This window comes from Athene noctua, chromosome 23 (genome assembly GCF_965140245.1).
Source record: "Athene noctua chromosome 23, bAthNoc1.hap1.1, whole genome shotgun sequence".
In the NCBI taxonomy this organism is placed as follows: Eukaryota; Metazoa; Chordata; class Aves; order Strigiformes; family Strigidae; genus Athene; species Athene noctua.
In genome coordinates, this window is record NC_134059.1 from 3,292,158 (window position 1) to 3,312,312 (window position 20,155).

General features: G+C 68.4%; 3 protein-coding genes across 4 annotated transcripts in view; 2 read left to right on the forward strand and 1 right to left on the reverse strand.

Moving 5' to 3' along the window:
- Nucleotides 1–11,628, forward strand: part of CELSR2 (cadherin EGF LAG seven-pass G-type receptor 2) — a 29,011-nt gene extending 17,383 nt beyond the window's left edge. The window contains exons 20-35 of one of the 2 annotated variants that reach the window (XM_074925419.1): nucleotides 251–394; nucleotides 1,064–1,316; nucleotides 1,584–1,751; nucleotides 2,343–2,469; nucleotides 3,316–3,516; nucleotides 4,088–4,262; nucleotides 4,920–5,032; nucleotides 5,107–5,183; nucleotides 6,032–6,158; nucleotides 6,894–7,016; nucleotides 7,109–7,239; nucleotides 8,422–8,510; nucleotides 8,610–8,759; nucleotides 9,144–9,353; nucleotides 9,484–9,721; nucleotides 11,525–11,628. In XM_074925419.1, the coding sequence (XP_074781520.1) occupies nucleotides 251–394; nucleotides 1,064–1,316; nucleotides 1,584–1,751; nucleotides 2,343–2,469; nucleotides 3,316–3,516; nucleotides 4,088–4,262; nucleotides 4,920–5,032; nucleotides 5,107–5,183; nucleotides 6,032–6,158; nucleotides 6,894–7,016; nucleotides 7,109–7,239; nucleotides 8,422–8,510; nucleotides 8,610–8,759; nucleotides 9,144–9,353; nucleotides 9,484–9,721; nucleotides 11,525–11,546 (2,348 nt within the window). In that variant the 3' untranslated portion in view covers nucleotides 11,547–11,628. Of the gene's footprint in view, nucleotides 1–250; nucleotides 395–1,063; nucleotides 1,317–1,583; nucleotides 1,752–2,342; nucleotides 2,470–3,315; nucleotides 3,517–4,087; nucleotides 4,263–4,919; nucleotides 5,033–5,106; nucleotides 5,184–6,031; nucleotides 6,159–6,893; nucleotides 7,017–7,108; nucleotides 7,240–8,421; nucleotides 8,511–8,609; nucleotides 8,760–9,143; nucleotides 9,354–9,483; nucleotides 9,722–11,256; nucleotides 11,461–11,524 lie in introns of those variants that run through there. The other variant, XM_074925418.1, reaches the window with a different exon arrangement.
- A 246-nt stretch (nucleotides 11,629–11,874) lies between these two features.
- Nucleotides 11,875–15,553, reverse strand: PSRC1 (proline and serine rich coiled-coil 1). The gene is given in 7 exon segments (XM_074925624.1): nucleotides 11,875–12,467; nucleotides 12,575–12,761; nucleotides 12,764–13,033; nucleotides 13,264–13,624; nucleotides 14,319–14,376; nucleotides 14,467–14,521; nucleotides 15,491–15,553. Coding segments are annotated over 6 exon segments (1,008 nt in total). The 5' UTR covers nucleotides 14,483–14,521; nucleotides 15,491–15,553; the 3' UTR covers nucleotides 11,875–12,351.
- A 130-nt stretch (nucleotides 15,554–15,683) lies between these two features.
- PPIL1 (peptidylprolyl isomerase like 1) lies at nucleotides 15,684–18,244 on the forward strand. Its single transcript, XM_074925438.1, has 4 exons — nucleotides 15,684–15,804; nucleotides 16,673–16,827; nucleotides 16,906–16,974; nucleotides 17,988–18,244. Exons 1-4 carry the CDS (start codon nucleotides 15,749–15,751, stop codon nucleotides 18,206–18,208), a joined length of 501 nt encoding a protein of 166 aa, XP_074781539.1. The 5' UTR covers nucleotides 15,684–15,748; the 3' UTR covers nucleotides 18,209–18,244.
- Nucleotides 18,245–20,155: the final 1,911 nt, after the last annotated feature.

Genomic DNA, 20,155 nt, shown 5'->3' on the forward strand with positions numbered 1-20,155 from the left:
TGTGCCTGGGGACATGCGTGTGCCCAAGGACACATGTGTCCCTGGGGACACAGGCATGTGTGTGCCTGTGTGCTGAGAGATGGGGACATTTGTGTGTCTGGGGACATGCATGTACCCAGAGCACACGTACCCAGGACCTGCACCGTGGGTGCTGGGGGCTGTGGGTGCTGGGCACACAGGGTGCTGGGGGCTGTGGGTGCCGGGGTCAGCGGGGTCCGTGGGACCCCCGGGTGACCCCCGGGTGCCGCAGTGGTGTCCGTGGTGCGGCTGGACAAGGGCAGCTTCGCGGGTGCCCGGCTGCCGCGTTACGAGGCGCTGCGGGGGGAGAAGCCCCCTGACCTGGAGACCACCGTCATCCTGCCCGACAGCGTCTTCCGGCCCCCCGAGGGCAGGCGTGAGTCCTGGGGCGGGGAATGGGGGGATAGGGGGCGCTGGCACACGCGGAGTGGGGGACACTGGCACAGCCATGGGCTGGCAGGGCTGGAGAGCGGGCAGGATGATGGGGGACCCCAGCATGGCCATGGGGCTGGCAGGGCTGGGGACCCCAGGATGGGGCTGGCAGGGTTGGGGGGACATCTCTGTGGCCACGGGACAGGCTGGCAGGGTTGGTGACCCCAGGATGGGGCTGGCAGGTTTGGGGGACCCTGGTATAGCCATGGGGTTGGCAGGGTGAGTGACCCCAGGATGTGGCTGGCAGGGTTGGGGGGACCCTGGAATGAGCTTGGCAGGGTTGGGGGGACATCTCTATGGCCATGGGACAGGCTGGCAGGGTTGGTGACCCCAGGATGTGGCTGGCAGGTTGGGGGGACCCTGGCATGAGGCTGGAAGGTTTGGGGGACCCTGGAATGGCCATGGGGTTGGCAGGGTGAGTGACCCCAGGATGTGGCTGGCAGGGTTGGGGGGACACTCATATGGCCACAGGGCTGACTGTCAGGGTTGGGGACCCCAGGATGTGGCTGGCGGGTTTGGGCGACCCACGGCTGTGGGGCTGGCAGGGTTGGGGACATGGGCACGGCCGTGGTGGTGGCAGAGCATCATGCCCACCCCCTTCCCACACCCCCAGACCCCTCCGCTGGGCACGGACAGGCAGCACAGGGCACAGGCAGGCAGGAGGAGGAGGAGGAGGAGGATGAAGAGGCTGGAGAGGAGGATGAGGATGAAGAGGAGGAGGATGAGGAGGAGGAGGTGACCCTGGTGACCCGGCACAAGCGGCACCCGGCACTGGGCGAGGGCCAGGCCATCGCCAGCGTCATCATCTACCGCACCCTGGCCGGGCTCCTGCCCGAGCAGTACGACACCGACAAGCGCAGCCTCAGGTGCCTGGGGGGGGGGGGCAGGGCGGGGCACAGGGGGGCTGGGAGGGTGCCCGTGGGGTGCCAGGGCAAAGGAGGTGGGGTGCTGGGCCATGGCGGGGCAGGGGGGTACCCCCAGGGTGCCCAGGGATCCCCGGGGAGGGACTGGAAAGGTGCTGATGGGGTGCTGGGAGTTGGGGGGGGGCAGTCAGGGAGGGTGTCAGGCACAGCGGGGCACCGAGAAGGGTGTCAGGGTGCCTGGGTGGGAGCCCTGACCCCGGTGCACCCCAGGGTGCCCAAGCGCCCCGTCATCAACACGCCGGTGGTGAGCATCAGCGTGCACGCGGGGGGGGCGCGGGCGCCGCGGGCGCTGGCGAAGCCCATCACCCTCCAGTTCCGGCTGCTGGAGACCCAGGAGCGCTCCAAACCCATCTGCGTGTTCTGGAACCACTCCCTGCTGTGAGCCGGGGGGGACGGGGACACCCCCGGGAGCCCGGACAGGGGCCACGGGGACGGGGCGGGTGCCTCGATGGGCAGGGAGGGGCGGGGTGGCACGTGGTGGGTGGCGCTGAGTGGGTGACAGGGGCACAGGCCCATGTGCGGCAGCTGTGACCTTGGGGGGTGACACGGGGAGGGGGCTGTGGGGGGATGTCACTAGGTGGGTGCGGTGGGTGACCCGGCGGTGGCTGAGGGTGCGGGTGGGTGTCCTCGGGTGCAGTGGGTGTCCCTGGACAGGGTGGGTGTCCTGGTAGTGGCTGAGGGTGCAGGTGGGTGTCCCTGGGTGCAGTGGGTGTCCCCAGATGGGGTGGGTGTCCCAGCGGTGGCTGAGGGTGCAGGTAGGTGTCCCCGGGTGGGTGTCCCGGCGGTGGCTGAGGGTGCGGGTGGGTGTCCCTGGGGGGGTGTCCCCGGGTGGGTGTCCCCGGGTGGGTGTCCCCGGGTTGGGGGTGTCCCGGCGGTGGCTGAGGGTGCGGGTGGGTGTCCCTGGGGGGGTGTCCCCGGGTGGGTGTCCCCGGGTGGGTGTCCCGGCGGTGGCTGAGGGTGCCGGCGCAGGACGGGCGGCGCGGGCGGCTGGTCGGCGCGGGGCTGCGAGGTCGTCTTCCGCAACTGGAGCCACGTCAGCTGCCAGTGCCACCACCTGACCAGCTTCGCCGTCCTCATGGACATCTCCCGCCGCGAGGTGGGACACGGCGGGGACACGGCGGGGACACGGGGGGACCGGGCGCGTGGGGGTGACCCCGGGACAGGGCCCTGGCGTGGGGACACGGGGCACCCGGCGGGTGGCGGAGGGACACGTGGGACCCAGGCCGGGCGGGGAGGGGCCAGGGCTTGGAGGGTGGGAGGGGCGGGGCTTGTGCTAAGGGGGAGGGAACAAGGGGGTGGGTGGGGCTTGACAGAAGGGGAGGAGTCAAGCCGGGGGGGTGTCCATGGAGGCGTGGCCAAGCAATGTAGGCGGGAGCCAATAAATGTGGGTGTGGCTCCCATGGGTGTGGCTCCCATAGGGCGGAGCCAATCAAGGTGGGCGGGGCTCCGGTGGGGCAGGGCTAATCAGTGTGGGCATGGCTCCATGGGCGGGTCTAAGCAATGTAGGCGGGGCTCCCATGGGGCAGAACCAATCAAGAGGGGCAGGGCTCTGGTGGGGCAGGGTTAGGCTATGTGGGCAGGGCTCCCGTGGGGTGGGGCTAATCAGTGTGGGCGTGGCTCATGTGGGCGAGTCTAAGCAATGTGGGCGGAATTCCTGTGGGGCAGGCCCAAGCAATGTGGGCGGGGCTCGTGTGGGGCAGGGCTCGTGTAGGCGGGGCTAAGCAGTGTTGGCAAGGCTCCCGTAGGGCGGGGTTGAGCAATGTGGGCGGTGACAAGCAATATGGGCGGGGTTTACCCTAGGGGTTAAAGGCACCTCTCCGGGGGGGGAGGCAGGTGGGTGGCATTGTGGGTGGGGCTTCTCAGCCTGGGTGGGCGTGGCTCCACGAGGCGTGTCCCCCCGGCACATGGCGGGCGTGTGCCGACGGGTGCCGCGGTGTCGCAGAACGGGGAGATCCTGCCGCTGGCGGCGCTGACCTACGCCTCGCTGGGGGTGGGGCTGGCGGGGCTGCTGCTGGCCGTGCTGGCGCTGGGGGGGCTGCGGGGGCTGCGCTCCAACCGCCACAGCATCCGCCGCCACGGCGCCACCGCCCTCCTCCTGGCACAGCTCGTCTTCCTGCTCGGCATCAACCAGGCCGACCTCCCGGTGCGACCAGGGGGCGGGGACAAACGGGGGGGTGGGCACAAAGAGGGAGGGGCTTCAGGGTAGGGGGGATCCCACCATCACCAAGGGGTGGGGCTTGGGAGCGGGGCTACAGTAGGCGGGGCTACAGTGGGCAGGGCCATGGTGGAAAGGGGCTAAGGGGTGAGGGTTGCAAAGGGGGTGGGGCCTATAAAAGGGGTGGGGCCTACTGTGGGTGGGGCCTGTCGAAGGGGTGGGGCCTATCGTGGGGTGGAGTCTTATAGAGGTGGGGGCTATATAAGGGGTGGGGCCTATCATGGGGTGGGGTCTCAGGGTGAGGCCTACGAAGGGGGTGGAGCCTCTTGTGAGTTGGGTCTATCAAAGGGGTGGGGTCTGTTAAAGGGGTGGGGCCTCTCAAAGGGGGGTGGGGAGGTGGGGCTCCCGAGGGGGGTGGAGCTCTCAGAGGAGGCCTTCATGGGCGGGGCCACAGAGGGGGCGGGGCTGCCGTGGGCGGGGCTGCCGTGGGCGGGTCTCCGGCGGCGGTGCCCGTGGTTGGCGGGGCCGGGCAGTGACGTGCGGGGCGGTGGGGGCGCAGCTGGCGTGCACGGTGGTGGCCATCCTGCTGCAGTTCCTCTACATGAGCGCGGTGGGCTGGGCGCTGCTCGAGGGGCTGCACCTCTACCGGCGCCGCAGCGAGCCCCGCCACGTCGACCGCGGGCCCATGCGCTTCTACCACGTGCTGGGCTGGGGGCTGCCCGCCTTCATCACGGGTGAGGACACGCCCACAGGCCCAGACTCCGCCCCTTCCCTTAGCCCCGTCCCCCGGCCTTAACCCCACCCCCTGCAGCACCCACCTCCACCTGGGTTAACCACCCCAAGGTGGCCACGCCCTCCTCCTAAGGTTTGGCCCCGCCCACTGACACACCCACCCCCCCCCCCCCAATCAGCTTGGTGCAGGGTGGGGTCATATTTCCATGCACAGCTCCTCCCCCCAAAACCGTAGGCCTATCCCCAACCCTGTCCCTAAGAGCATAGCCCCGCCCCCGATGTCATCGCCATGCCCTTGTACCTCATAGCCACGCCCCAACATTTTAGCCACGCCCCCAAGCATTTAGCCCCTCATCCACCATAGCCCTGCTTTAACCTCTTAGACACGCCCCCGAGCTTTAGCCCCACCCTTAGCATCATAACCACGCCCACAGTGTGTTGGACACGCCCCTAGGGTCATAGCAACGCCCTTAGCCGATCATAGCCTTGCCCCATGACTTTAGACACGCCCCCCGGTCCGTGGTCCCGCCCCCAAACCCATAGCCTATACCCCCCACAGGCTATTCCATATCCCTCCTCGCATTAGCCACGCCCCTCCCGTCTTATCCCCGCCCCTCCGCGGTTAGCCCCGCCCCTGAGCCGCGCCTGTGTGCGGGCAGGGCTGGCGGTGGGGCTGGACCCCGAGGGCTACGGCAACCCCGACTTCTGCTGGCTCTCCATCCACGACAGCCTGGTCTGGAGCCTGGCGGGGCCCATCGCCTGCGCCGTGGCCGTGCGTATGGGGCCGAGGGGTGCGCGGGTCCCCCCTGTGTGCCCCCCCGTCCCCTCACCCCTCTGCCCCCGCAGGTCAGCATCTTCTTCCTCGTGCTGGCAGCCAGGGCCACCTGCGCCACCCCGCAGGGCTTCGAGAAGAAGGGCACGGCGTGAGTCACCGGGGCAGTGGTGGGGCACCCAGGGGTGGCAGGGGGGCACGGGGTGGTGGGACACCTGTGGGGGGCAGGGGGGCAGGGCGCTGGGGCACACATGGGGGGCAGAGCAGACGTGGTGCCCATGGCAGTGGAGGCAGTCTCGGTGCCCGGATCGGGGCAGGGGACACCGGGCCAGCAGCGCGGGCAGGGATGCAGGCAGGGCGCAGGCAGGGCGCAGGGGTGCAGGCAGGGTGCAGGCAGGGCACAGGCATGGATGCAGGCAGGGTGCAGGCAGGGATGCAGGCAGGGCGCAGGCAGGGCGCAGGCATGGATGCAGGCAGGGCGCAGGCAGAGGCACAGGCAGGGATGCAGGCAGGGTGCAGGCAGAGATGCAGGCAGAGCGCAGGCAGGGATGCAGGCAGGGCGCAGGCAGGGATGCAGGCAGAGCGCAGGCAGGGGCGCAGGCAGGGCACAGGCAGGGGCGCAGGCAGGGATGCAGGCAGGGCGCAGGCAGAGGCACAGGCAGGGATGCAGGCAGGGTGCAGGCAGAGATGCAGGCAGAGCGCAGGCAGGGATGCAGGCAGGGCACAGGCAGGGTGCAGGCAGGGATGCAGGCAGGGATGCAGGCAGGGCGCAGGCAGGGTGCAGGCAGGGATGCAGGCAGAGGCGCAGGCAGGGATGCAGGCAGAGCGCAGGCAGGGATGCAGGCAGGGCACAGGCAGAGGCACAGGCAGGGATGCAGGCAGAGCGCAGGCAGGGATGCAGGCAGGGATGCAGGCAGGGATGCAGGCAGAGGCGCAGGCAGGGATGCAGGCAGGGATGCAGGCAGGGATGCAGGCAGGGGCTGACGGCGGTGCCCCCAGCTCCGGGCTGCAGACGGCCGTGGTGGTGCTGGCGCTGCCCAGCCTGGCCTGGCTCCTGGCCCTGCTCTCCGTCAACAGCGACGCGCTGCTCTTCCACTACCTCTTCGCCGTCTCCAACTGCCTCCAGGTGACCAGGGTCCCCTAGAGCCCCACACCCCCAAACCCGTGTACCCGCATACCCCCCATCCCTCCCTGTACCCCTAAACCCCTACACCCCTCCCAGTGGGCACAGGGGGTCCTCTGGGATGCCAATAGAGGGCACTCAGTGGGCATGGGGGGGGTCCCTGACCCAGTTAGGGGTGTCGGTGGGGGGCACCCAGTGTGCATGGGGGGTCCTTGACCCAGTTAGGGGTGTCGGTGGGGGGCACCCAGTGTGCATGGGGGGTCCTTGACCCAGTTAGGGGTGTCGGTGGGGGGCACCCAGTGTGCATGGGGGGTCCCTGACCCAGTTAGGGGTGTCGGTGGGGGGCACCCAGTGTGCATGGGGGGTCCCTGACCCAGTTAGGGGTGTCGGTGGGGGGCACTCAGTGTGCATGGGGGGTCCTTGACCCAGTTAGGGGTGTCGGTGGGGGGCACCCAGTGTGCATGGGGGGTCCTTGACCCAGTTAGGGGTGTCGGTGGGGGGCGCCCAGTGTGCATGGGGGGTCCTTGACCCAGTTAGGGGTGTCGGTGGGGGGCACCCAGTGTGCATGGGGGGTCCCTGATCCTGTCCGGGCTGCCCCTGGGAGTCTCCCAGTGGGCACGGGGGCATCCCTCAACCTGTCTGGGGTGCCAGCAGGGACCCCTGCAGTGCGCAGACAGGGGCTGGTCGGCACACCCCAATGCCCCCCTATGCCCACGAGCCCCCCCTCTCCCCCCCCAGGGCCCCCTCATATTCCTCTTCTGCGTGGTGCTGAGCAAGGAGGTGCGGAGGAGCCTGCGGCTCAGCTGCACCCGCAGACGCGGCCCCGACCCCGCGCTGGCCACCAAATCCACCCTGACCCCCGTGAGTGGGGGGGGGGTGGGAGGGGGGCGGGGGGGGTGGGGGGGCGAGGGGCATCCCCCCACCGTGGCCGCCATGTCCCCGTCCCCGCGCAGGCCTACGGCTGTGACAGCACCTACGTGGCGGGGCGGCTGTACCCGGCCCCCGGGGGGGGCTCCAGCGGGTCCCTGCACAGCACCGCGCGCTCGGGCAAGAGCCACCACAGCTACATCCCCTTCGTGCGGCGGTACCGGGGCTGCGGGGAAAGGGGGGCAACGGGGGGAAAGGGGGGGAACGGGGGGAAAGGGGGGCAATGGGGGGAAAGGGGGGGAACAGGGGGAAAGGGGGGCAAGGGGGGAAAGGGGGGCAACGGGGGGAAAGGGGGGGAACGGGGGGAAAGGGGGACAACGGGGGGAAAGGGGGGCAACGGGGGGAAAGGAGGACAACGGGGGGAAAGGGGGGCAACGGGGGGGAAAGGAGGACAACGGGGGGAAAGGGGGGCAACGGGGGGGAAAGGGGGGCAACGGGGGGAAAGGGGGGGAACGGGGGGAAAGGGGGGCAATGGGGGGAAAGGGGGGCAATGGGGGGAAAGGGGGGCAACGGGGGGCAACGGGAAAAGGGGGGCAAAGGGGGGAAAGGGGAGGAAAAGGGGGAAAGGGGGGAAAAGGTGCAACGGGGGGCAATGGGGGGAAAAGGGGTGCTAAAGGTGGAAAAACGGAGGGCAAGAGGGGGAAACGGGGGGAAATGGGTAGTGGGGGGCAACGGGGGGCTAAGGGGGCCAAAGGGAGGCAGCGGGGGGCAACGGGGGGAAAAGGGAGGTAGTGGGGGACAAAGGGGGGAAAAAAGGGGGGCAAAAGGAGGCAGCAGGAGGCAGTGGGGGGGAAAGGGGGATAGTGAGGGGCAACAGGGGACAGGGGGCAGCGAGGAGGGGGGACAACGTGGTGGGGGAGAGAGGGCGCAACAGGGTGGGCGGTGGGGCGGGGCGGTGCTGATGGGTGCCGATGTGCGCCGATGGGTGCCGATGGGTTCCGATGGGTGCCGATGGGTGCCGATGGGTGCCGATGTGCGCCGATGGGTTCCGATGGGTTCCGATGGGTGCCGATGGGTGCCGATGGGTGCCGATGGGTGCCGATGGGTGCCGATGTGCGCCGATGGGTTCCGATGGGTGCCGATGGGTTCCGATGGGTGCCGATGGGTTCCGATGGGTGCCGATGTGCGCCGATGGGTTCCGATGGGTTCCGATGGGTTCCGATGGGTTCCGATGGGTGCCGATGGGTTCCGATGGGTGCCGATGGGTTCCGATGTGCGCCGATGGGTGCCGATGGGTGCCGATGGGTTCCGATGTGCGCCGATGGGTGCCGATGGGTGCCGATGGATGCCGATGTGCGCCGATGGGTGCCGATGGGTGCCGGTCTCCCCTCTCTGGCAGGGAGGACTCGGGGCTGGCGGGCAGCCCGGGGCAGCGGGCGCTGGCTGAACCCGGGGGGCTCTTCCTCGACACCCAAGACCAGCCTGAGGGTAAGGCCACTGCGTGTGTCACGAGTGCGCCCGGCCTCAGCCCGGGTGGGGGGGTCCCTGGGCACCCCCTGACCTGTGGGGGTGTGTGTCCCCCCACAGAGCACGACACGGACTCGGACAGCGACCTGTCGCTGGAGGACGACCGGAGCGGCTCCTACGGCTCCACACACTCCTCCGAGAGCGAGGATGAGGCCCCCCCCGCCGGCTGGGACACCCTGCCCGGGCCCCCCCTGCCCCCCCCCGCCCCCGGTAACGCCAGCCTGGGGGGCACCCAGGAGGGGATGGGGGTCCCTCAGCCTGGCTGGGTGCTGATGGGGGGGTCTCTCCCCCTGTCTAGGGTGCCAATGGGGGGGCACCCAATGGGTTTGGTGGGGTGCCCTTTGCCCTGTCCAGGTTGCCAGGAAAGCACCCAGTGGTGAGGGGGGGGGTCCCTCACCATGGCCGGGGAGCACCCAGTGGAGTTGGGGGGTGTCTCTTGCCCTGGCTGGGGTGCTGATGGGGAGCACCCAGTGGCCTCGGGGGGTGTCCAGGGGTGGATGGGGAGCACCCCCTGGGCATGATGGGGTGGGGGGGGGATGGCAGGGGGGGTGTCCCTCGCCCTGCCCGTCCCAGCAGCCCCTCCCCTGCCTGCAGGTGACAGCCTGGTGGCCCCGGGGCAACCATACTGGCCAGGGGAATTCATGACGACCACGGCCAGTGAGAGCGAAGGGCATGGGGGCAGCGAGACCCTGCGGGTGGAGCCGGCGGGGGGCGAGGGACCCCCCCGGGGCGACCCCCCCCGCCAAAACGGCGAGGCGCTCCCTAGGGACCCCCCGCTGCTGCCCCTGCCCCACCCCCACAAAGGTATGGGGTGCCCCGCACCCAAATGGGTGCTGTGAGGTGAGGGGCGGGGGGGGGCACGTCAAGGCTGGGACAAACTCCCCCCCCCCCCCCCCCGCCCCCCGAAACCCTGGGTGATGCCCCCACCCCACAGGCATCCTGAAGAAGAAGTGCCTGCCCCCCATCAGCGAACGGGGCAGCACCCAGCGCCTGGGGCCCCCCCCGCCCCCCCCTGCGGGCACCGCCGCCTCATCGGGCAGCGAGGGCAGCCGGGTGGGGGGCACCGGCCCCCCCCGCCCCCGCCAGACCCTCCAGGAGCAGCTCAGCGGCGTCACCCCCATCGCCATGAGCATCAAGGCGGGTACCGTGGACGAGGACTCCTCCGGCTCCGAGTGAGTGGCTGGCGGATGGGTGCCAGGGTGCCTGATGGGTGCCCGTTGGGTGCAGGGGAGGCTGTTGAGTGTCCATGGGGTGCAAGGGAGGCTGTTGGGTGCCCATTGGGTGCCCGTCGGGTGCCAGGGTGTCCACTGGGTGCAAGGGAGGCTGTTGGCTGCCCATTGGGTGCCCATCGGGTGCCAGGGTATCCACTGGGTGCAAGGGAGGCTGTTGGGTGCCCATTGGGTGCCCATCGGGTGCCAGGGTATCCACTGGGTGCAAGGGAGGCTGTTGGGTGCTCATTGGGTGCCCATCGGGTGCCAGGGTGTCCACTGGGTGCAAGGGAGGCTGTTGGGTGCCCATCGGGTGCCAGGGTGTCCACTGGGTGCAAGGGAGGCTGTTGGGTGCCCATTGGGTGAAAGGGTGGCTCTTGGATGGTGCCCATCAGGTGCCTAGGTTCCCAGTGGGTGCAGGGGTGGCTCTTGGGTGCCCATTGGGTGCCAGGATTTCCACTGGGCAACCAACAGGGGAAAAGATGGCTGTTGGGTGCAAGGGTGCCTACTGGGTGCACATCAGGTGCCAGGGTTCCGATTGGGTGCAAGGGTGGTTGTTGGGTGCCCATCAGGTGAAAGGATGGCTGTTGGGTGCCAGGATGCTCAGTGGGCACCCATTGGGTGCAAAGGTGGCTGTTGGGTGCTCATTAGGTGCCAGGGTTCCCTTTGGGCACTTATTGGGTGCTGAGGTTTCCATTGGGCACTTATTGGGTGCAAGGGTACCTGTTGGGTGCCCATCAGGTGCCAGGGTGCCCATCAGATGCAAAGGTGGCTGTTGGGTGTCCCTAGGGTGCAGGAGTTCCCACTGGGTGCCCATTGGGTGCAAGGGTGATTTTTGGGTGCCCATCATGTGCAAAGGTGCCCACTGGGTTTGAGAGCATCCATTGAGTGCCATTGGGTGTAGGGGTGCACGATGGCTTTGAGAGTGCCCATTGGGTGCCAGGATGCCTATTGGGTGCTCAGTGGGTGTGAGCTGGGTGTGCCCATTGGGTGCCTGTTGGGTTCCCATTGGGTGTAGGGGTGCACACTGGGTGTGAGGGTGCCCATTGAGTGCCTGTTGGGTGTAGGGGTGCCCACTGGGTGCCCGTTGGGTGCCCATTGAGTGTAGGGGTGCCCATTGGGTGTAGGGGTGCCCACTGGGTGCCCATTGGGTGCCCACTGAGTGTAGGGGTGCCCATTGGGTGTAGGGGTGCCCACTGGGTGCCCGTTGGGTGCCCATTGAGTGTAGGGGTGCCCATTGGGTGTAGGGGTGCACACTGGGTGCCCATTGGGTGTCTGTTGGGTGCCCATTGGGTGTAGGGGTGCACACTGGGTGCCAGGGTGCCCGTTGGGTGCCCATCAGGTCTAGCAGTGCCCATTCAGTGCCCAGGGGGTGTCAGGGTGCTCATGGGATTGGGGGGGCCCAGGGTGGCATCATAGTGGGCGCTGGGTGGGGGCTCCCTGCCCGCGGACACTAACCCTCCCTCTTCTCTCCTCTCCGCCCCCCCCCCTCCGCCCAGATTTCTGTTTTTTAATTTTCTCCATTAACCAGCGGGGGGCTGGGGGCCTCCTGCCACCCCCCACCCCCTTCCATCTCCCCCCCCCCCCCGTCTGGGTGAGCGCTGGGTGCTGCAGGCGCGGAGGGCACCCTGGCACCCACCTCGCCCCCGATCACGCATCTGTCTGTCTTATTTTTTTATTTCCACCCCCCCACCCTTCACGCCCACCCCCCTGCCTGTCTGTCTGTCCTGTCCCATCCCCCCCCGCCCCCCCCCCCCCCCCCCCCAGGAGCGACGAGACCTCCATCTAACAGGGACCCAGTGGGCACCCCCTGCCCGTGCCACCGCGCTGGGGACACCGGGACAGGAGGGGGGCACCAGGATAGAGGGGGGGGCAATAGGACAGAGGGTGGCACCGGGATGGGGGGGGGGGGCATCAGGAGGGGGCACGGAGCCGCAGACACTCTGCCCCCCCCCCCCCATTGCACTTTGGATCCTGGCAGGGATTTGTCCCTCACTCCATCGGCACCTTGGGGGGGGGGGGGGGGGGGGGGGGGATGTGGCATAGGGTGCCCCCCCAGCATCATCCACAGCCCCCATGCCCAGTGGAGGGTTTTATTTAAAAAATACATGAAAAATGCAAAAAAAAAAAAAAAGGATATAGACACACAACCCCCCCCCACATGGTGTCAACCCCCCCCCAGGTGGGGGGCAGGGGAGGGGGGCACATGGTGGTGGTGGTGGGAATCAGTTGGGGGGTGCAGGGATGTCTGAGCCCCCGCCCCCCCCAAATACTTTGCTCGCCCCAGGGGTGAGGCTCAGGCGGTGGCACCCGGGGGGGGTGGCAGCTGGCAGAGGGTGTTGGGAGGGGTGAGGGACCCCTGGGTGCTGGGGGGAAGGGGGGGGCCGGGGGGGTTTCCTACTGCTGATGTGACCTTTTGTAATTAAAGCAAAATCCAACCTGTGCCTCTGCCTCATCCCTGGGGGGGGCCCCAGTTCTGCCCCCCCTGCCCCCGTGTCGCTGTTTCCCCAGTTCCCCCCCTCCTCACCCACACACCGGGGGCGGGGGGGCAGGTCTGGGCACCCCAAACTCCTCTGGGTGGGGGGGGGGTTCTGTCACCTCGGGGTGCTGCTCACTGCCGTCTTCCGGGGGGGGCGGAGGCGGCTGGAGGGGGGTCCTGGTTTGCACCCCGAGCCAGCGGCCGGGGGGGCTGTCCGCGCCACCCCCCCGCCTGCAATGGGGAGAGCAGCCGTGGGGAAACCGAGGCACGGGAAGGAGGGGGGGGGGCAGGGGGTAGCCCCCTTCCCCCCCCACACCTCCAGCAGCACCCATCCTTACCTCTGGGCGCGGGTGCTCTCCCACCCGCTGCTGCCCCCCCCGCCGGGGTCCGTCCGGGTGCCCTGGGGATGGCGCTGGGGGCGGGGGGGCGGCTGGAGGGGACGGTGGTGGCCCTGGTGCGGGGCTGGCGGGCGGCAGGGGGGCAGGGGGCAGCGGCCCCCCTCACCTTTGACTGGCCTGGGGACAGAACGGGGAATGGGGGGGGGAAGGTGTGGGGGTGCAGTGGGGGCACCCCAACCCCTGGCGTGGGTGCCCCCAGCCCAAGGAGCTGCCCATGTCCCCCCCCGCAGAGCCGGTACCTGATGTCCCCGCCTGGAGGGGCTCCGACTTGCCCCGGGCCCCAGCCCCCTGCCCCTGGGGAGGGCAAGGCCGAGGGGGGGGGCCCACCCGGCTAGGGGGGGGCACCCTGGCCCTGGGGGGTCCCTTCGGCGCTGCTGTGGGGTGACAACTGGGCGAGACCTGGAAGCAGAGCAGGGGGGGGACACACACAGGGACACTGCTCGGTGGCTGCCCATGCCCCCCCCCTTGGGGACATGAGGGTAGCACTCGGAGCCCCCCGCCCCAAAATGGGGGGTGGGGGGGGGGTGTGTGTGTTTAGGACTTCAGCCCTGGTGGGAACAGTGCGGGGCTATACTGGGAGCACTGGGACACCCCCCCCCCCCGCCCCTGCACCTCGAGGTGCCACCTACCTTCCGGGTGCTGGGGATGCTGGTGGCAGCGGGGGGCCCCCGGGGTTTGGCGGGGGGGCGGGTGGTGGTGGTGGCAGCGGGGGGGGGTGTCCCCCGAGACTCCACGGTGGGCAGCAGCGCCCGCACGGGACTGTCCTTCACCACGAAGGTCTCACGGCGGGGGCTGCGGGGGCTGCGGGGGTTGGGCGGGGGGCCGGGGGGGGCCGGGGGGGGCAGGTGACATTGCTCCAGCTGTGCCGCCAGGCGAGTGGCCTCCCGCACCATCTCCTCCAGCCGGGCCCCGCTCAGGGGGCTCCAGCGACCGCTGCCCCCCCGGGCCCCTGCCCCAGCCGGGCTCTCCTCATCCTCCTCTTCCTCCTGGCTGCAGGGGGGGGAGGCCAGCGTTAGCCCTGGCCCCCTCAGCGCCCCCCCCGTGTCCCCTAGGACATTGGCAACAGGGTGACATGATGCCAGAACCTTGGCCGCAGGGTGCCATGTCTCCTAGGACCCTGACCATAGGGTGCCATGTCCCCTGGGACCCCATTCCTGGGGTGACATGTCCCCCGTGTCCCCCAAAACCTTGGCCACAGGGTGCCATGTCCCCCAGAACCCCCATCTATGGGGTGCCATGACCCCCACGATGCCAAAACACTGTCAGTGGGGTGCCATGTCCCCAGTGTCCCTGACCATGGGGTGCTACGTCCCCCAGAACCACATCTGTGGGGTGCCATGTCCCCCAGGACCCCATCCATGAGGTGACATGTCCCCTGGGACCCCATCCATAGGGTGGCATGTCTCCCATGTCCCCCAAAACCTTGGCCATGAGGTGACAAAGTCCCCCATGATGCCAGGACCTTGGCCACAGGGTGCCATGTCCCCCAGAACCCCATCTGTGGGGTGACATGTCCCCCATGATAACAGAACATTGTCAGTGGGGTGCCATGTCCCCAGTGTCCCTGGTCATGGGGTGCCATGTCCCCCAGGACCCCATCCACGGGGTGACATGTCCCCCAGGACGCCAGGACCCTGTCAGTGGGGTGCCATGTCCCTCCCGTCCCCCATGTCCCCCCCCTCACCTGTCAGAAGGGGACAGGATCCCGAAGTCGAAGCTCTCCTCGGTGACAAAGCGGACATCTGGGGGGACACGCGGGGTGAACCCCGGCCCCCCAGCGCCGGGGGGGGGACGCCACACACAGAGGGGACGCGGTGCTGGCACTGCCCTACCTCGCTCCTCAGCCATGGTCTCCGCCTCGGCCCGCAGCGCCGGCACAGGGGCTGCCTGGCGGGGAGCGAGGGGTGACCCACGGTCCCCACCCGTGTCCCCGATCCCCGGTGGGGCGCCGGGGTGGCACCGGCCGGCGCCCGGGGACGGCACCCGCCGGTGCCAGGCACAGTCGGGGCTTTGTGCCACCGGGGACGGCACCGCCGGCGCGGGCACGGCACGGCCTGGGGGGGCCAGACCGGGGGTACCCCCATGGCCCCCCAACCGGGGAGCCCCCAGCCCCGCACCCCAACCCCGGAGGGTCCCCAGTGCCACACCGGGGGGGTCCCAGCCCTGTACATCGATCCCAGGAGCCCCAGCCCCGCACCGGGGGGTCCCAGCCCAGCACCCGGATCCCCGGGGGATTCCAGCCCCACACACCGATCCCGGGGGGGTCCCCGAGCCAGCCGAGGGTTCTCAGCCCGGTACCCCGATCCCGGGGGGGCTTCCAGCACTACATCCCGGTGCCAGGGGGTCCCAGTCCCCACTGGGGGGTCCCAGCCCCACACCCCGATCCCGGGGGGGATCCCAGCCCCACACCGGAGATCCCAGTCCAGCACCGCGATCCCGGGGACGGGGAGGAGGGGGTTCCCAGCCCCACACAACGATCCCGGGGGGCGTTCCCAGCCCCGCACCGGGGGGTCCCACCCCCACACGCTGATCCCGGGGGGGGTGTCCCAGCGCCCACCGCGGGGTCCCAGCCCCACACTGGGATCCCCGCGGGGATCCCAGCCCCACACCGGGGGTCCCAGCCCAGCACCCCGATCCCGGGGGGGGGGGGGGGATCCCAGCGCCGTACCGGCGGGTCCCACCCCCACACACCGATCCCGGGGGTCCCAGCCCCACAACGGGGGGTTCCATCCCCGCCCCCCCGGGGATCCCCCAGCCCCCCCCCGCCGCAGGGTCCCCGCTCCACCCTCCCCCTCATCCCGGTTGGCCCCGCCCCGCTCCCGGTCCCGTGCCCCCCCGCCCCCCCGCTCCGCTCACCGTCGCCCGCCCCCGGGTCCCGCTCGCCGCGCGCGCGCGAGGAGGGGGCGTGGCCTAGCGGCGGGGGGCGTGGCCTCGTTCGAATTCCCCCTCCCCGTGCGTCACAATAGCGGCGCGCCCGCCCGCCGTGCCGATTGGCTGGCCTCCTCGGCCCCGCCCCGCCAGCCGCGCGCTCTCATTGGCCGACGCCCGGAGGGGGGCGTGTCCCCGGAAGCGCGCGGCGGGCCGGGGCCCTTCCGCCGCCGGTCCCCCCGCAGCATGGCCGCCGTCCCGCCCGACTCCTGGCAGCCGCCCACCGTCTCCATGGAGACCACGTAAGGGGCGGGGTCGGTCCCCCGGTACCGGCAGCGGCACCGGCAGCGGGCGGCCCCTCCCGCTCCCTCGACCCGGCCCGCGCCCCTTCCCGGCACCGGGCAGACCCCGGTGTCCGTTAGCTCCCAGTGTCCCTCCCCGGCACCGGACGGACACGGTCCCGCTGCGTGCTGGGAAGCTCCCAGTTACCCCCGGTACCGGGCAGCCCCCATTATCTCCCAGCACCACCCAGCCCCAGTTACCCCCAGTACCGGGCAGCCCCCATTATCCCCCTCCCAGTTACCCCCGGTACCGGGCAACCACCATTATCGCCCAGTACCAGACAGCCCCCGTTATCCCCCAGTCCCACCCAGTCCCAGTTACCCCCAGTACCGGGCAGCCCCCATTATCCCCCTCCCAGTTACCCCCGGTACCGGGCAACCACCATTATCCCCCAGTCCCAGTTACCCCCAGTACCGGGCAGTCCCCATTATCCCCCTCCCAGTTACCCCCGGTACCGGGCAACCACCATTATCCCCCAGTCCCAGTTACTCCCGGTACCGGGCAGCCCCCATTATCCCCCTCCCAGTTACCCCCGGTACCGGGCAACCACCATTATCCCCCAGTCCCAGTTACCCCCAGTACCGGGCAGTCCCCATTATCCCCCTCCCAGTTACCCCCCGTACCGGGCAACCACCATTATTGCCCAGTCCCACCCAGTCCCAGTTACCCCCAGTACCGGGCAGCCCCCATTATCCCCCAGTCCCACTCTCCCAGTTGCCCCCCTGGTCCTGGGCAGCCCCCATTACTCCCCCTCCGTCGGGTCTGAGCCGCCGTGGGGGCTGGGGGGGCACCACGGGGTGACACCCCCCGGCGGGGGTACGGGTGCAGGATGGGCCCGCTGGTGCTGGAGCTGTACTGGAAGCACGCCCCCCGCACCTGCAAGAACTTCGCCGAGCTCTGCCGCCGCGGCTACTACAACGGCACCAAATTCCACCGCGTCATCAAGGATTTCATGGTGCAGGGGGGGGACCCCACCGGTACCGGTGAGAGACACCCCCTCACCACATCCCCTCCCGTGCTGTCACGGGGGACCAGCTGACCCCCCCTCACCCCCTCCCCAGGCCGCGGTGGTGCCTCCATCTACGGCAAACAGTTTGAGGACGAGCTGCACCCCGAGCTCAAGTTCACCGGTGAGCAGAAACCGTCACCAGGAGGTCAAAAACCCCACCCATGGGGTGACATCTCCTCCCGTGTCCCCCAGGGCCCCATCCATAGGGTGACATGCCCCCCCATGATGCCAGGACCTTGGCTACAGGTTGGCGTGTCCCCCGTGTCCCCCGGAACACAGGCCATGGGGTGTCACGGCCCCCATATTCCCCAGCACTCCATCCATGGGGTGGCGTGTCCCCCATGTCCCCTAAGACACCGCCCGTGGGGTGACATGTCCCCCAGGACCCTGGCCATGGGGTGGTGTGACCCCCAAGACCTCATCCATGGGGATGAAGATCCCTCAGACCCCATCCATGGGGTGACATGTCCCCCATGTCCCCTAAGACCCCATCTATAGGGTGGCATGTCCCCAAGACCCCATTCATGGCGTGGTATGTTCCCCATGTCCTTTAAGACCCTATTCATGGGGTGGCATGACCCCCAAGACCCATCCATGGGGTGACATGTCCCCTAAGACCCCATCCATGTGGTGGTGTGACCCCCTTGTCCTTTAAGACCCCATCCATGGGGTGACATGTCCCCCAAGGCCCCATCCATGGTATGGCATGGCCCCCAAAACCCCGTTCATGTGGTGGCATGTGGTCCCATGTCCCCTAAGACCCCATCCATGGGGTGGCATGTCCCCAAGACCCCATCCATGGGGACGAAATGTCCCCCAAGACTCATGTGGTGGCATGTCCTCCATGTCCTCTAAGACCCCATCCGTGTGGTGGCATGTCCCCCAAGACCCTATTCATGGGGTGACATGACCCCCAAGACCCCATCCATGTGGTGGCATGTCCCCCATGTCCCCCAACACCCCATCCATGGGGTGACACATCCCCCATGGTACCAGAACTGTGGAGATGCCACCTTCCCCCTGTCCCCCCGCACCACATCCATGGGGTGACACATCTCCCCTGATACCCCCTCAACCCCCCCCCAAACCCCTTAGGACATTAACAGCGTCCGTCCGTCCATCCGTCCCTGCCAGGCGCCGGCATCTTGGCCATGGCTAACGCTGGCCCGGACACCAACGGTAGCCAGTTCTTCCTGACGCTGGGCCCGGCGCAGTGGCTGGACGGGAAGCACAGCATCTTCGGGAGGGTCTGCCAGGGCATGGGGGTGCTGGGCCGCCTCGCCATGGTGGAGACCAACGCCCAGGACCGGCCCCTCGACGACGTCAAGGTCATCAAGGCTTTTCCTTCGGGGTAGGGGGGGCGGGAGGGGAGGTGTTGGGGGGGGGGGGGTGTCCCCCCTCCTCCCCGCTCCTCCATTTGTAGCGCTCGGTTGAAATAAAAGAGGTGGGAAGTGGTGGTGACCCCCCCACACACACACACACCCCGTGGTGGGATTATTTTTTCTAAGGGGGGGCTGTAGTGTCCCCAGTGGGGTTGGGGATTGGGGGGCTTGTTGTGGTGCCCCCCCCCCAGCCCAGCCCTGGGGTCGTGGAGCTGTCACCAGTCCCAGCCTGGTGGTGAAGGGTACTGGGATGCACTGGGAAGCAGGAGGCAGCTGATGTAGGGTACTGGGATGCACTGGTCTGCACTGGGAAGCAGGCAGCAGTTGGTGGTGTAGGATACTGGGATGCACTGGGAAGCAGGGAGCAGTTGGTGGTGTAGGATACTGGTCTGCACTGGGAAGCAGGGGGCAGTTGGTGGTTAGGATACTGGGATGCACTGGGAAGCAGGGGGCAGTTGGTGGTGTAGGATACTGGGATGCACTGGGAAGCAGGGGGCAGTTGGTGTAGGATACTGGGATGCACTGGGAAGCAGGGAGCAGTTGGTGGTGTAGGATACTGGTCTGCACTGGGAAGCAGGGGGCAGTTGGTGGTGTAGGATACTGGGATGCACTGGGAAGCAGGGGGCAGTTGGTGGTGTAGGATACTGGTCTGCACTGGGAAGCAGGGGGCAGTTGGTGGTGTAGGATACTGGGATGCACTGGGAAGCAGGGAGCAGTTGGTGGTGTAGGATACTGGGATGCACTGGGAAGCAGGCAGCAGTTGGTGGTGTAGGATACTGGGATGCACTGGGAAGCAGGGAGCAGTTGGTGGTGTGGGATACTGGGATGCACTGGGAAGCAGGGGGCAGTTGGTGGTGTAGGATAACTGGGATGCACTGGGAAGCAGGGAGCAGTTGGTGTAGGATACTGGGATGCACTGGGAAGCAGGGAGCAGTTGGTGGTGTAGGATACTGGGATGCACTGGGAAGCAGGGGGCAGTTGGTGGTGTAGGATACTGGGATGCACTGGGAAGCAGGGGGCAGTTGGTGTAGGATACTGGGATGCACTGGGAAGCAGGGAGCAGTTGGTGGTTAGGATACTGGGATGCACTGGGAAGCAGGGGGCAGTTGGTGGTTAGGATACTGGGATGCACTGGGAAGCAGGGGGCAGTTGGTGGTGTAGGATACTGGGATGCACTGGGAAGCAGGGGGCAGTTGGTGGTGTAGGATACTGGGATGCACTGGGAAGCAGGCAGCAGTTGGTGGTGTAGGATACTGGTCTGCACTGGGAAGCAGGGGGCAGTTGGTGGTGTAGGATACTGGGATGCACTGGGAAGCAGGGGGCAGTTGGTGGTGTAGGATACTGGGATGCACTGGGAAGCAGGGGGCAGTTGGTGGTTAGGATACTGGGATGCACTGGGAAGCAGGGGGCAGTTGGTGGTGTAGGATACTGGGATGCACTGGGAAGCAGGGGGCAGTTGGTGGTGTAGGATACTGGGATGCACTGGGAAGCAGGGAGCAGTTGGTGGTTAGGATACTGGGATGCACTGGGAAGCAGGGGGCAGTTGGTGGTTAGGATACTGGGATGCACTGGGAAGCAGGGGGCAGTTGGTGTAGGATACTGGGATGCACTGGGAAGCAGGGAGCAGTTGGTGGTGTAGGATACTGGGATGCACTGGGAAGCAGGGGGCAGTTGGTGGTTAGGATACTGGGATGCACTGGGAAGCAGGGGGCAGTTGGTGGTGTAGGATACTGGGATGCACTGGGAAGCAGGGGGCAGTTGGTGTAGGATACTGGGATGCACTGGGAAGCAGGGAGCAGTTGGTGGTGTAGGATACTGGGATGCACTGGGAAGCAGGGGGCAGTTGGTGGTGTAGGATACTGGTCTGCACTGGGAAGCAGGGGGCAGTTGGTGGTGTAGGATACTGGGATGCACTGGGAA